The 13,365-nt window shown below is 48.7% G+C and overlaps 1 protein-coding gene across 1 annotated transcript in view; it reads right to left on the reverse strand.

The window, feature by feature from the left end:
* The window catches only part of LOC118207716 (phosphatidylinositol 3,4,5-trisphosphate-dependent Rac exchanger 1 protein-like), a 114,596-nt gene that overhangs the window by 81,555 nt on the left and 19,676 nt on the right, over window positions 1-13,365 (reverse strand). Inside the window, exon 2 of the mRNA XM_035381590.1 lies at window positions 2,337-2,402. Coding sequence (XP_035237481.1) covers window positions 2,337-2,402 — 66 coding nt within the window. The remainder of the gene's footprint in view (window positions 1-2,336; window positions 2,403-13,365) is intronic.

A 13,365-nucleotide genomic window follows, 5' to 3' on the forward strand; every position in this document is an offset into this window, starting at 1 on the left:
CTCTCTCACATGTACGCACACACACACTCTCTCACATGCACGCGCACACACAGTCTCTCACATGCACGTACACACACACTCTCTCACATGCATGCACACACACAGTCTCTCGCATGCACGCACACACACACAGTCTCTCACATGCACGCACACACACACAGTCTCTCACATGCACGTACACACACAGTCTCTCACATGCACGCACACACACACACTCTCTCGCATGCACGCACATACACCCTGTGATTAATCTCATAAAATTTAATTGTTGGTCTTTGCAGATCATCCCCTGCTGGGCAAGCCAGGCAGTTATCAAAAATATCAGTTGGAGAGCAAGCAGAGACTATTACAGTATCTAAACATGCTTTCTTAGCATAACAAGAGCTATCTAATGATCCAGTATCTAGTGTTGGCAAAGCATCATCATCTCGTGAATACTCTCTCTCTCCCTCTCTCCCTCCCTCCCTCCCTCCCTCTCTCCCTCTCTCCCTCCCTCTCTCTCTCTCTCTCTCTCTCCCTCCCTCCCTCTCCCTCGGGTAAACGGTTCACACGGCCGCAGTGACTGGGCTCTTTGCTCTGGAGCTCGGAGGCCCTCAGAGCCGTGGAACAAAGCGAGGGCTGTTTCCCCCGGCTCCCTCAGCCCCGGCCCTCACTGCGCCTCATTAATATGGATGCTGCCGACGCGGGAAAAAACGCATTCAGCATTCGCCATCCGCCAGAGTCCTGCACATCAGCGTGGCCACAAACAAGAAAACTCTAGACCTCTTTTAGCTCTCATTTCTCCCTCAGACAGACATGAGAGGACAATTAGGAGAGGAGAGTTAATATAAAGATGTTACAGGACACCTAAGTGGTCTTCCTCAGGCTGCTCAAATAGGAAGAGAACAGTCGTGATATTGCTATATTGGGAGAAAACACAGGAGCTGTGCCAATCAGAGTATGCTGGCAACAATCAATAGAGCACAAAAAAAAGAATAGAACACAAGAAGAAAGTATTCAATAATAATACTTTCTTCTTGCGTTCTCACTACTTCCTGGCTAACACCCACAGGAAGCCAAAGAAGTATAGTCAGAAAGTATCCACCAATCACTGTTGTTGTTCCATTGGTTGTTACCAGCATACTCCGTGATTGGCGGAGTTTGTTTCCTTTCTCTACCAGTGAGGAGCTGTCCCCGTTTCATTTTCCCTCAGACAGCTTAATATTTCTGACAGAACAAAGGGAGCTGCTCCGCCAGCCTTTCAAGCAGATCCACTTACAGCACCTGAGGAGAGCGCTTCATCTTCCCAAAATGCACCTGTCTGAACATCGGCGGCCGACCGTGTCGAAATCCCATTTTTCCGGGTTAAGCTGGCAAATTTGCCCCGACAAAAAAAAGAGGGGGGGAAAAAACTCGTCGTTCCCAGTCCCCGCCTTTCTGGGAAGCGGAAAGGAGCGCAAGCGCGGGAGGTCTCGGGCTGCGTTTGTCGGCGACGCGTCGGACCCGCGCCGCCCCGGAGCGAGCGCCCCGCGAGGCCCCGCTCCCCGTCTGCGCCAGGTGTCCGTTACGCCCCGTTAGGGCGACGTCTGGAAGCCATTACTCTCCGCAGCGCGGCCATGGTGTCTGCCCCCGGCCTCACCCCGGGGGGGGGGGGGGGGGGGGGAGCAATGCTTAGCAGCAAGCTCAGATATTACTGCCTTAAATCACCCCCGGTAGTTTCTGCTTTAACCGATGGCCTCGCTCAATCTAACCACAGAGTGCTCTCTCCTTTGATTTAAAGGGCCTGGACTGCCTTCTGGAAATGCACTCTCTGGATGTGTTGTTTAATCTCAGAAAGCAATCTCAATGCCCCTCCATTACATTAATAACTCTGAAGGAACTATCAGGGATGGCTACTGACCGTTTACAGCGAGAACAAGGCCAAATGTACGATTATTCAGATATTAATTTTACGGAATAGCTAGCTGACACCCTGGATCTGGGGCATATGACTGCAAATGAACATGAAATAAAGAAAGGTAGGCTTATTGTTCCTAGTACATATTCATGACAAAAAGCATTAAATTATGTAAAATGAAATCATTTTTCGTTGGTGCTTTTAATTCAAGCTTTAATTCACCGTTAAATAAGAAGGAACAGATCTATCATGTAGCTAATAATTATTTGCGCAGAGAAAAGACTAGAATTTCATACTGCCAGTGGAGCATTTTAATAATATTTAATAATTGGGGCCCATGATAGGTCATTTGAATATCAGCGTCATCTTAAGCTTGCATCTACATATGGACATAAATTATACGGACAGACACAGGAAGTGGAAGTGACATCAGCGCCGCAGGCGGGAGCGAGAGATTCACCTTCACGTTTTCGGGGGAGAGGCACTGCTGGTCGTCGGCGGTCTGCTGGATCCTGTGCAGGAAGGCCTGGGGAACAGAAGAGCGGGAAGGGAGAGGGGTTTTACGGTCAGTAACGTTCCTCTCTGTCGCCGGGCGGACTCAGGCGGGATTAACGCACCGTCCCGCATGTGGTCTTGCTTTCACGGTTGAAAGAAAAGGCACAAGAAAAACAAACGAGAGGACCAGGAACGCCACCCTCTCGCTGAAACCTGACCACGTCATACAAGGCCTTTACAGAGCAACACGGGGGGTAAAATTATTTAATTTACCTGACATTACATTATATTCATTTAGCAGAAGCTGCTATCTACAGCCGCTTACTGTGTAGGAGAAACAGAAGAGCATTCTCCTGATAATTATCACTAGTAGGGTCAGATCTGGCAAATAGTATTCCCACACCAGCAAAGACACATGTAACATCACTAAATCACTAATGCAAGTCCTCAATACAAACCAACAACCAAAATACAAATCCAGAATGCATACATTTCATATAACTCAATGCTGGAATGTTGTCGCCAGTGCTAATTGCAAAAGAGAAAGCGAATTAAAAACGGCCTTGCTACATTGAGCAGAGAAATGCTTCCCCCACAGGCAGCCCAAGAGGTCAATTAATCTTTCAAGTCTTTGAAAAAAAAAAAGGATTATCGACTTTCTTGGGATTATCACATCAGCATGAATTAGAATGAATTTTTAATCATCAATTATGATTTCATTGCTGTTGTCCATTTTTGGGCAGCTGTGCTTGCACGAGGGTCCAGCGGACTGATCTCCACACACCGTTTCCACGACCCTGGCAAAACGGCCTCAGCTGTAACCAATTGGTTTCCGACCCCCCACCCCCCAAACGTCTGCCATTTTCAAAGTTGTGTCTCTTCATTAGCGGAGGCATCTGGATATCGTCATGGCGATCAGGCCTGGTGGTGAGTGAGTGACGGGTGGCTCTGACCCTGCCTCTGACACGCAAACAAGCAAAAGGGGCGCGGTCGGAACCCGGGCGTATTTCAAAGGGATGCGCGGTGGGGAGGGCGGGGTTATGACAGCTCAGAAGAGGCTGGAGAGGGGAAACCAGCAGGGTCGGCAACAAAGGGGAAGAGGAGTTTGGATAGCCTGACCAGAAAAAAACCTAATCAGCAAACCGATTACCTAACTGTGTGAAAAACATTAAATCTTAAATTTGATTTGCACCCAAAAAAATTTTTTGCTTTTTTTTTTGCCAATAGGGAACATCTATGGGGACAAGTGGCATTCCATGGCAGAACCAAATGAAGAGAAGCTGTGCTTCTGGTTTTATGTCCCAGTAACTGACTGGGAGTATTGATGGTCAGTAGTTGACTGATGTTCAACACACATGTTTACTTAAGTCACAATGTTCAATTGGTTGATATAATGTCTATAAAACAAAGCAGCCTTCTGAGTACCTTTGCATATCAGTGTAAAATCAGCACCATACAGAAAGGTCTATTTTCATTGACTGCCATATCGGTACTAATTGGGTCTAGTTCTCGCACTGTTTTTTTCTTCCTTTAGTGGTTTTATATCGAGGCCTATGAAATACTTACCTGTCCACAAACAGGCCAATGCCTGTGTGGTCTCATCTCTCTGGGGCTGAAGACCCCCTACTGGGAGTCCGGTGCATGCCCCACCTTCCCTGTCATCACTGCGACTAGTGGTGTGACTTCTAAACGTCTAATCGCTAAATGTTAACAAACACGTGAAACGTATTTGGACATGGGAAATATGTTCCTGGATCAGCTCTCAAGTGAAAAAAATCTAACTGACATTGCGTGAAAAAGTTTTACAGAGAACGGAAGAGAAAAAAGTGCCATGTGATCTCACTTTGAGTAGATTTCAGAAAATAAAGTCAAAATGTGAAGTTTGCGACATTGAGCTAACACACTCAAACAGAACAGGAACAATGCAAAATCACGCAAGACACAAACGCTTGACAGTGACTTTGAAGCATGTGCCGTGTAGCAGCTACGCTATCCTCCCAATGCATTTGAAGTTGTCTGCCCTGTACTACTGATCGTAAGGTGCGTTTCCGTGATTTTCACTCTTCTATGGCCCACAGTACTTGCTTTTGAAGTCTGATCTGTGGCTGCTTTCACAACTTTGTATTCAAAAGCACGCCAGCTATAGTTTGGGTAGCGCATAAATTTGTGAAAAACTGAAATGCAGCAGAAACTTCAGAAACATAGTTTTTTTTAAACGTGTAAACACTTATTTATTTTTTTTGCACTGTGTAACCTTTAAGTGATTTTTCCCATCTCTAGCGGTGACCTCTGACCCCAGTCGGGAGAACAAGGGATCCCTTCTGGGAGGGCAGGGGCTCAGGGGTCAGGTTTCGCACGGGCGGTCTGAAGCTGAAGCAGAGAAGGGTTGGCGGAGAGCGTGCAAACGGGCGCTGCTTGGCGGCAGGGCCGGATCCATCCTCAGATCTCTCAGTCCTCAATATAGAATGGTCGCTTCAGTGTACATCCCTCCCTGACCCACCTTTCCCCACCCGCACAACATCAAATTTCAGTTTCAGCATGTCACAACTCCAGAGTACACACACACACACTAAAGAGAACAGGAACCTCTTTAAATAAAACATACTTTTTTAACCTTTCAGACACCAACAGCAAAGGGGTTTAGGTCAGGTCATCAGGGCACACGCCGGCATTTTGTCGAGAACAGCACCTTGGAGGACTGGCCTACGGGGATGTAAAATCTGAGGATCAGGGACAGCAGGACGACACCCCCAGAGAAGGACTGAGGTGTAAAGTGACAGCCCACTAAATTATTCAGCACGGTGAGAGGTGTAAAAAAAAGAGGGGGGGGTATCATTTTGCTTCCAATGAGGCCTTCACGTGGATGAATTATTTATTCATTTTTCTCCCTCTAGGGATCGCATCATTCACTTTTGGCCTGACCTAGCCCAGGTACAACAACAACAACCAAGTGATATTTTCTCTCATGAAATCACAGATGAACAAACTATGAGACCAATGTGGTTGGTACAGAATGATCAATCACTGTTAATAACAGGTTTCTTTTGTCCATTAATATCTGGAGACACATGCAAATATTCATGTTATCCCCATCGATGATCTAATCCAGTAAACCCAATGAGCCAGGCGGTGAATGTAGGCAACTTGGGCTGAGGGGCTTCTGTCGAAGAGAGGAAAACTTCCCCCTTTAACAGTCAAAGCAAATCCGAGAAAGCGAAGAGTGCGCTAACCTCCTCACACAGTGTGCTAACCTCCTCACACAGTGTGCTAACCTCTTCACACAGTGTGCTAACCTCCTCACACAGTGTGCTAACCTCCTCACACAGTGTGCTAACCTCCTCACACAGTGCGCTAACCTCCTCACACAGTGTGCTAACCTCCTCACACAGTGTGCTAACCTCCTCACACAGTGCGCTAACCTCCTCACACAGTGCGCTAACCTCCTCACACAGTGCGCTAACCTCCTCACACAGTGTGCTAACCTCCTCACACAGTGTGCTAACCTCTTCACACAGTGTGCTAACCTCCTCACACAGTGTGCTAACCTCCTCACACAGTGTGCTAACCTCCTCACACAGTGTGCTAACCTCCTCACACAGTGTGCTGACCTCCTCACAGTGCGCTAACCTCTTCACACAGTGTGCTAACCTCCTCACAGTGCGCTAACCACTTCACACAGTGTGCTAACCTCCTCACAGTGCGCTAACCTCTTCACACAGTGTGCTAACCTCCTCACAGTGCGCTAACCACTTCACACAGTGTGCTAACCTCCTCACAGTGTGCTAACCTCCTCACAGTGTGCTAACCACTTCACACAGTGTGCTAACCTCCTCACAGTGTGCTAACCTCCTCACACAGTGTGCTAACCGCCTCACACAGTGTGCTAACCTCCTCACACAGTGCGCTAACCTCTTCACACAGTGTGCTAATCTCCTCACACAGTGTGCTAACCTCCTCACACAGTGTGCTAACCTCTTCACACAGTGTGCTAACCTCCTCACACAGTGCGCTAACCTCCTCACACAGTGCGCTAACCTCCTCACACAGTGTGCTAACCTCCTCACACAGTGTGCTAACCTCCTCACACAGTGCGCTAACCTCTTCACACAGTGTGCTAACCTCCTCACACAGTGCGCTAACCTCCTCACACAGTGTGCTAACCTCCTCACACAGTGTGCTAACCTCTTCACACAGTGTGCTAACCTCCTCACACAGTGCGCTAACCTCCTCACACAGTGCGCTAACCTCTTCACACAGTGTGCTAACCTCCTCACACAGTGTGCTAACCTCCTCACACAGTGTGCTAACCTCCTCACACAGTGTGCTAACCTCTTCACACAGTGTGCTATCCTCCTCACACAGTGTGCTAACCTCCTCACACAGTGTGCTAACCTCTTCACACAGTGTGCTAACCTCCTCACACAGTGTGCTAACCTCCTCACACAGTGTGCTAACCTCTTCACACAGTGTGCTAACCTCCTCACACAGTGTGCTAACCTCCTCACAGTGTGCTAACCTCCTCACAGTGTGCTAACCTCTTCACACAGTGTGCTAACCCACCACACAGTGCGGCTCAATGCGGTCATTGGCTAAAGGCTACTACAGAGCCCAATGGTGAAAACTGTTAAACAGGAGTAGCTGCAGCTTCAGCGAATGGCAGGTTTGCAACTTCCTGACAGCTGAACCAAAGGAATGAATCCTTACAAGGTGAGTCCGTTCCTTTCATTCACTAACACGACTTGCTCAAAAAGAATGGATCACTCACGAATGACACACCTCTCCAGCACGGCAACCTGGATTCACAGCGCGCTAAGCTCCTCCAGCAGTGAACACAATGTGCAGGTTGCCTTATGCTATCACAGCCCACAGCCCTCCGCTACGCAATTTCTACACAGCCCCCACCCTCTCCCCCCACATTTTAATGACAGGCACGCACACCCATAATCAAACTTTGCTTATGAACATGAAACCCGCACGGGTTTGTCAGATGACTCAAAAAGCCAGCCTATTTCAGCTGCCGCGAGGGACGCGTTTTTCCTCTTTCAAACGCTACGCACGCCCGTCGCCCCGCAAATCAGACGCGTCTCCGTTTACGGGCGAGCGGAGCAGGCCTAATGACTTCGCCAATTAGAAACCCAGCCCGGCTCACCCTCGTCAGCCCCTGACCGTGAACTCGTTTGGGGATTTTCGCGTTCAAAGGGAACGCTAATCGCTTCTCCTATACGGAGATATATGGATTTGGACTTTATTAACGGGTAAGGTCACAAATGACGTCAGGACAGAGAGCTTTGAGGGACATACGCATTTATTCAGCTTTCACTGCTGTGTTGTAATGCACGTCACGTTGGTTTGTGTTGTTATGTAACCTTTGTGCACCAGAGTGCAATATAAATACATAACTTAGTTGCATTTATATTTTTTAATTTTTTTTATTTAAAGACGAGCAGACAAGCCCTTTCCTAATTTTTGCTTTATTAAGACAGGAAACAGAGGAATCAGAGACCTTAACAGATAGAGAAGGGAATCCCAGCTCAGGAGGTGCTGTGGCGGGAATCGAATCTCCGTCCTCACAGGCATTTGCAAATGGCCGCCTGAGGGAGCGCACCACAAGCCTCACCATATTTACGCATTCCATCTATTTTACGATATTTAAGATATGTTGGAATATGGACCTTCTGAGCACTAGCCCTAGCGACCAGTTCCATTAATGAGGAATACTGGCGTTGAGGTGGAGGGGTGGAGATGGGGCGTCTCGTTCTGGCTCACGGTTCGGATGTAACTCACACTCACACGGCAGGCCTGGGGCGGAGAGCCGCAGCGCAGGTGTGCGAGCCGGCCGACGCGAAGCAGGCCTTTCCATCACCGCCACGCCCCGCGACACCACAGGCTGGTACTCTGAGGCCTACGTGGACCCGACCTGACGCAGGACCGCACCCCTCTGTAATTTCGGCAGAGCCACGTCTCTATCATAACAAGCGCCGAAGCAAGGAGAACGGGAGCGTGCTCACTATTATTATTTACTCAAGCCAAAAGCCAAAGGACATTTCCACAAAGCAGCAAACGTACATGTAAATATATAAATCTATGTGTGTGTGCTCATATATGAATATATTCATATACACACTGTATATATAAATATAGTGACATAAACACACATACATTTTATTATAGATTACATTATATAGAGACACACGCACACACAAACACAAACACACAGACATATTCAGGAGCTGTGACATCTCTACTCTTCCCCACAAACAAAATAAATGTCAAGTTAAGGACTTGGTGAAATTAATGGCCAAATACAGCCAGAGACAGGTCTGCTGGGTAGCTAATATAAAATAATATTGTATTATTATACATAACACAGCCAATATAAAATACATCTGCTGCAGCTGTGTCTCCGATGCCACTGGCCATGGCATTCATATCGTGGCTATAAAAAGCCACAAGCTGAACAGATTTGTCTCCGTGGCAGAAAAATAAATAACAGCGATATTATTGTACTATTCGTCTTCGGGGATTGAAGCCTTTCCCTTCCTTACCGCCTCTAATTTCACCGTGCCCTCCTCCTATCCGACAAGCCAGCGTTTGTCACCAGAATTGCCTTGGAAATGGGTTTTTATTACTTTCGTTTAAATAAATGAGCCCCCCCCCCCGCCCCCAACCCCCACCCCTCTGAGACGTCATGTCAGCAAACTCATTACATCACCAGTCCCTGGGTGCCCTGTCACTGGAAAACGCAGAATCCCTCTTCAATAATAAGGCATTAGGAGCTGCCAGCCTTTACTGAACGTAACCGGGCGAGCGACATGCGTATTCTTCCGACAGGATGCCTGGCTGTTTCCATAACGCTGAAGTCCTTTTCAGCTCATTAAATCTGAGCTAGCGCAGGTGCGCTTATGTGAAATGAATATTAAAAGGACATTTCGAGGCTGCGAAACCGCAATACGTGCATTCTGTGGGGAGATCTAATTATTATATTCATAAATTAGATTGAACTGCACAGAGCGTATGTTAATATTAGTTAGGGCTAAATGGTACTGAATCTTTTTTTCTCCCACGTTTAGGAATTCAGATCTGCTCCGGATTCAGTACCAGACTGTGGGGCCTCATCCACACACTGAAACAGTACCTTAACAGGATGAGCCACCCAGCAGCACCACACGCTATTCAAAAGATGATGTTTCCTAAATGTTGGAGGAGGAAGTTGATGCTTTCTTAAAATATGCACACCTATAAGTGTATAAAAGGCATTTTAGATACTGTGTAGATGTAGACCTGGACATAATGCAAAATCTTGATAAAACCGAATAATACTGTTTTCCTGCTCAGAGTTCAGCGGACCAAGAGCATCCCGACGGTGGGCTTGGGATAATATTTGAAAATCCACAGGGAGAAGCGAATGAACTGGGCATTCCGCAGGCAGCACCGGGGTCTGACGGTTCGAGATCCAGACAGTGCCGCAAGGCGGCAAGTTCGTTCGGACGGACTTTTGGCAAACGCTCGGCAGCGGATTCAAAGGCACGCGATTCAAAACGCAAGCTGCAGCGGTAGTCAGGCACAGGACGACGGCTCTGCTGCTCTGCGCCGAAGTCACATGTCACGGACCTGACATTTCAACATCTCTGAGGTTAGAACCCGCAGGTCGTCACATGAGGCCGCACCGAGGTGAAGCCCGCACGGAGGTGACCCACTTTCAGCGGGCCAGAAGCCTGCGAAAAGCGTTCGACTTCTGCATCGTCAGCCATCGTGGAATGACCATTAACGCAAAGGGGCAAATTAATGAGGACCGGCTTACTGTCAGAGCAAATTCTGCTTCACAGTGTGAATGTCAAAGGGCAGTCCTGGCGATTGAGCACGTACGCAGCCGAATCATTCGAATCAGCCAGGGCTAAACGGGGAGAGGTCCAATCAGCGAACGACAAATTGGGGTCTGTCTCTCCCACAACAACTTCATGTGTAGTTTTAAATTTGCACTGAGAAAACTTGAGAGAAACTTGCTTGTACTTGACACTCTTGTGTCAGGTATAAGGTCAGAAGCAGACTAAACTTTGCGTTTTAAATATGAGATGTACGGTATAAGGGCTGAGGAAGGATCACGCACAGTTTAATCCATTCTTTGGTTAGGACTGCGCTGAGAATCAGCCTAAACTCTGTTGGCAACCAAATGCGGATTATCTTTAGAGCTGAGGGTCGGAGCTAAGAAACACACAGGTTCAAGATGCTCTGTGCTCCCTTCTTTGGTCTGTCAACCAGACAGAGTCGGGGGGAGAGAGAGAGAGAGGGAGAAAGAGAGGGTCAGAGAGAGGGAGAAAGAGGGAGGGAGAGAGAGAGGGGAAGAAAGAGTGACAGAGAAGAGAGGGAGAAAAAGACCAACAGAAAGAGTCAACAGAGAGAGAGACAGAGAGAGATAGAGAGCAACGAAGAGCGAAAGTGACAGAGAGAGAGTGAGCGACAGAAAGAGAGCGAGCGACAGAGAGAGAGAGAGAGAGGGGAAGTGTGAATTGCCTGCAGGGCAGTCGGGGCCGCGGGGGGGGCCAGTGAGGTTCCGTTTCTGAGCGGGGGCCCCTGAAGTACTCGCTGTTCTCTGAAACGACGCAGTGGCCGGCCAACGCCAGTGGAAACAAAACTGAGAAGAGAGGGAGGAAAAAAAGCACCCGCGAAGACGCAAGCGGTCTTTGTCAATGCAAAACAGGAAGGATGTCCACAAGCGCTCCGAAAAATGACACACACACACACACACACACACACACACACACAGTAAGATTGCAAAACAAGCTGCAGTCACTGCAAAAAAAATACAATAAAATTAAAAATGACAGGCATTACAGTTCAAAGCCAAAGTAAGAGCAGAGCCAGAGCAGCAGTGAGGCTAAGCAGCTAAATAAACGGCTATGCCCAGCGCAGAAGCTAACGTTCTGCTAACCTGATCATCTGAATGGCCAAAAGCGGATTTATTTTTAACTATTGGCAAGACGGCGTGTGCATGTGTGAATGCTTAGGTTCTCTCCGTCCAATCACACGCTCTTGCTGCAACACAAAAGGTTGTTTTTGTAAGTTGATATTACACTTATCGATTATAAATGAGCCTCTGAGCCTTGCTGACACTGTTAAGGACAGACCGAGACAGGATTCGGCATGCTGCGGTTGGGTACAATCAGACACACAGACACTAACACCCAGGCAATGTGCGAAAAGTGACACCCTATGTCCTTATTCAGGCTTCCTGTGTTTACAGTCCTGTCTTCATCAGTGTACTCGCACGTAAATACTCACAGAAAGCACAGAAGTCAAAAGAGAGTGAGAAGAGAACAAACCCATTACTTTTATTCCTGTGCCAATATTACATTAAAGCCAGTGAGACCCTGTGGTGTGTATAGTCCATTCACATAAATAAACAGTGTTTCATGGCCTGACCCTAGTTTGTATTGGAGAAAAATAATAACACCGCTAAGACTGCCAATGACCGGCCAACACCCACTGGGCCAGACAGACAGACAGACCGGCAGACAGACACGCAGCCATATGCGGCCCATCTGAAGGCTGGGGCGGCCAAACCGGTGGAGCGGAGGAGGGGTGCGGGGGGGTTGGGGGTGGGGGGGGGTGGAGCGGAGTAGGCCTGTCCGATGAACCGGGGAGCGGTCAGATGTTCACCACAAGCGCTGTCTGTCGCTAGTCACCGGAGCGAGACGGGGCCAGGCAGAGCGGGGCGGGGCGGGGCGCGGGCGGCCCATATGCCGGAGAGGGAAGCCCTTCTGCTCCGCGAAAAGGAGCCGACGCCCCCCCCCCCCCCCCCCGGCTTCGCCTCACGGCAGCGCAACTTAGCGCAATTAGCGAAGGCGTCCTAACCTCGCTATGATAGCAAAAGGGAGGGAAAAGGGCCTCCCCTGGTGTTCCGACAGAAAAAGGGAGGGGAGGGGAAGGACACGTCCGAATGACGTTCAAAAAAAACCAAGGAAAACCCTTTGACCTCTGGCCCCACATCCAGACGCAGACGCTTGGCTCAGCAGCTGACAGGGCAGCGAGGGTCACCACCGGGACTTTTTAAAATTTTTAATTAAAGATTAGCTTTTCGCTTTTCGGCCCACGCAGAAGCGCTCCTGACCAAAACCGAAACCCTTTCGCCGAAGAGGACAATCGCGGCAAAAGCTTGAGGACGATCTGGACGTCCTGAGGCGGCTGGGTAGAGAACGGTTTCCGTCGGCGCTCTCTCTCCCCCTCCCCCCCCCGGAGTCACCGGCCACTGGCACTTTACAGCCCCCAACCGGCTCTAAACGGGCTCGATGTAGTCAGCCCCCCGACACGTTAAGTGGACCACCTGCGTCTACGCCTCCGGTCACGGGCGAGAGAGAGGCCTTGTCCGGGGAGGCCCGCGGCGACCGGGAGGAGAAGAGGGCGTTACATCAATGAGCCTCTTTCACCTCGGACGGCTGGGAGCGAGCTGACGCGGGCTAATCGCGATTAGGCATGCCGCGCGCGGACATCAAACGGAATTATTCAAACCCGCGGAGGGTCCTTCATCCAGCGTTCACTCTGCTTGGAGACGTTTCATCTGGATGCGGAGGAAGGAATTCAGCAACATGCTATTTATAGCAAAAAAATAATCATCTAAAAAAGAACCTCTTTCTTGTCACTGTTATGCTCATTTAGAGACTGTTTTGAACAGTTCACAAAAGGTCCAAATTTTTTCCTCGCTGACGTTGTTCAATGGCTTTTTTCTTTTCTTTTTTAATTTAGAGAACAGATCGTCTCCCATTTCAGACATCATTTCAAGGAGTATTTGTATTTTATTTATGCAGTTACTTTAAAACGCACTCATGGTTTGGAAATAAAAGACATCCAAGCTGTCCGTCATTGGCATCTGCCAATGGCCTCCAGCACCGCGGAGCATGGAATGCGACCGAACGCCATCACCTTCAAAGGCATCGGTGCGTTTCCCTTTGATGACAGGAAGTGAGGTCGTTTCCATTCAACAAAAAAGGACAATGCAG

Source organism: Anguilla anguilla, chromosome 11 (genome assembly GCF_013347855.1).
Source record: "Anguilla anguilla isolate fAngAng1 chromosome 11, fAngAng1.pri, whole genome shotgun sequence".
NCBI lineage: Eukaryota > Metazoa > Chordata > Actinopteri > Anguilliformes > Anguillidae > Anguilla > Anguilla anguilla.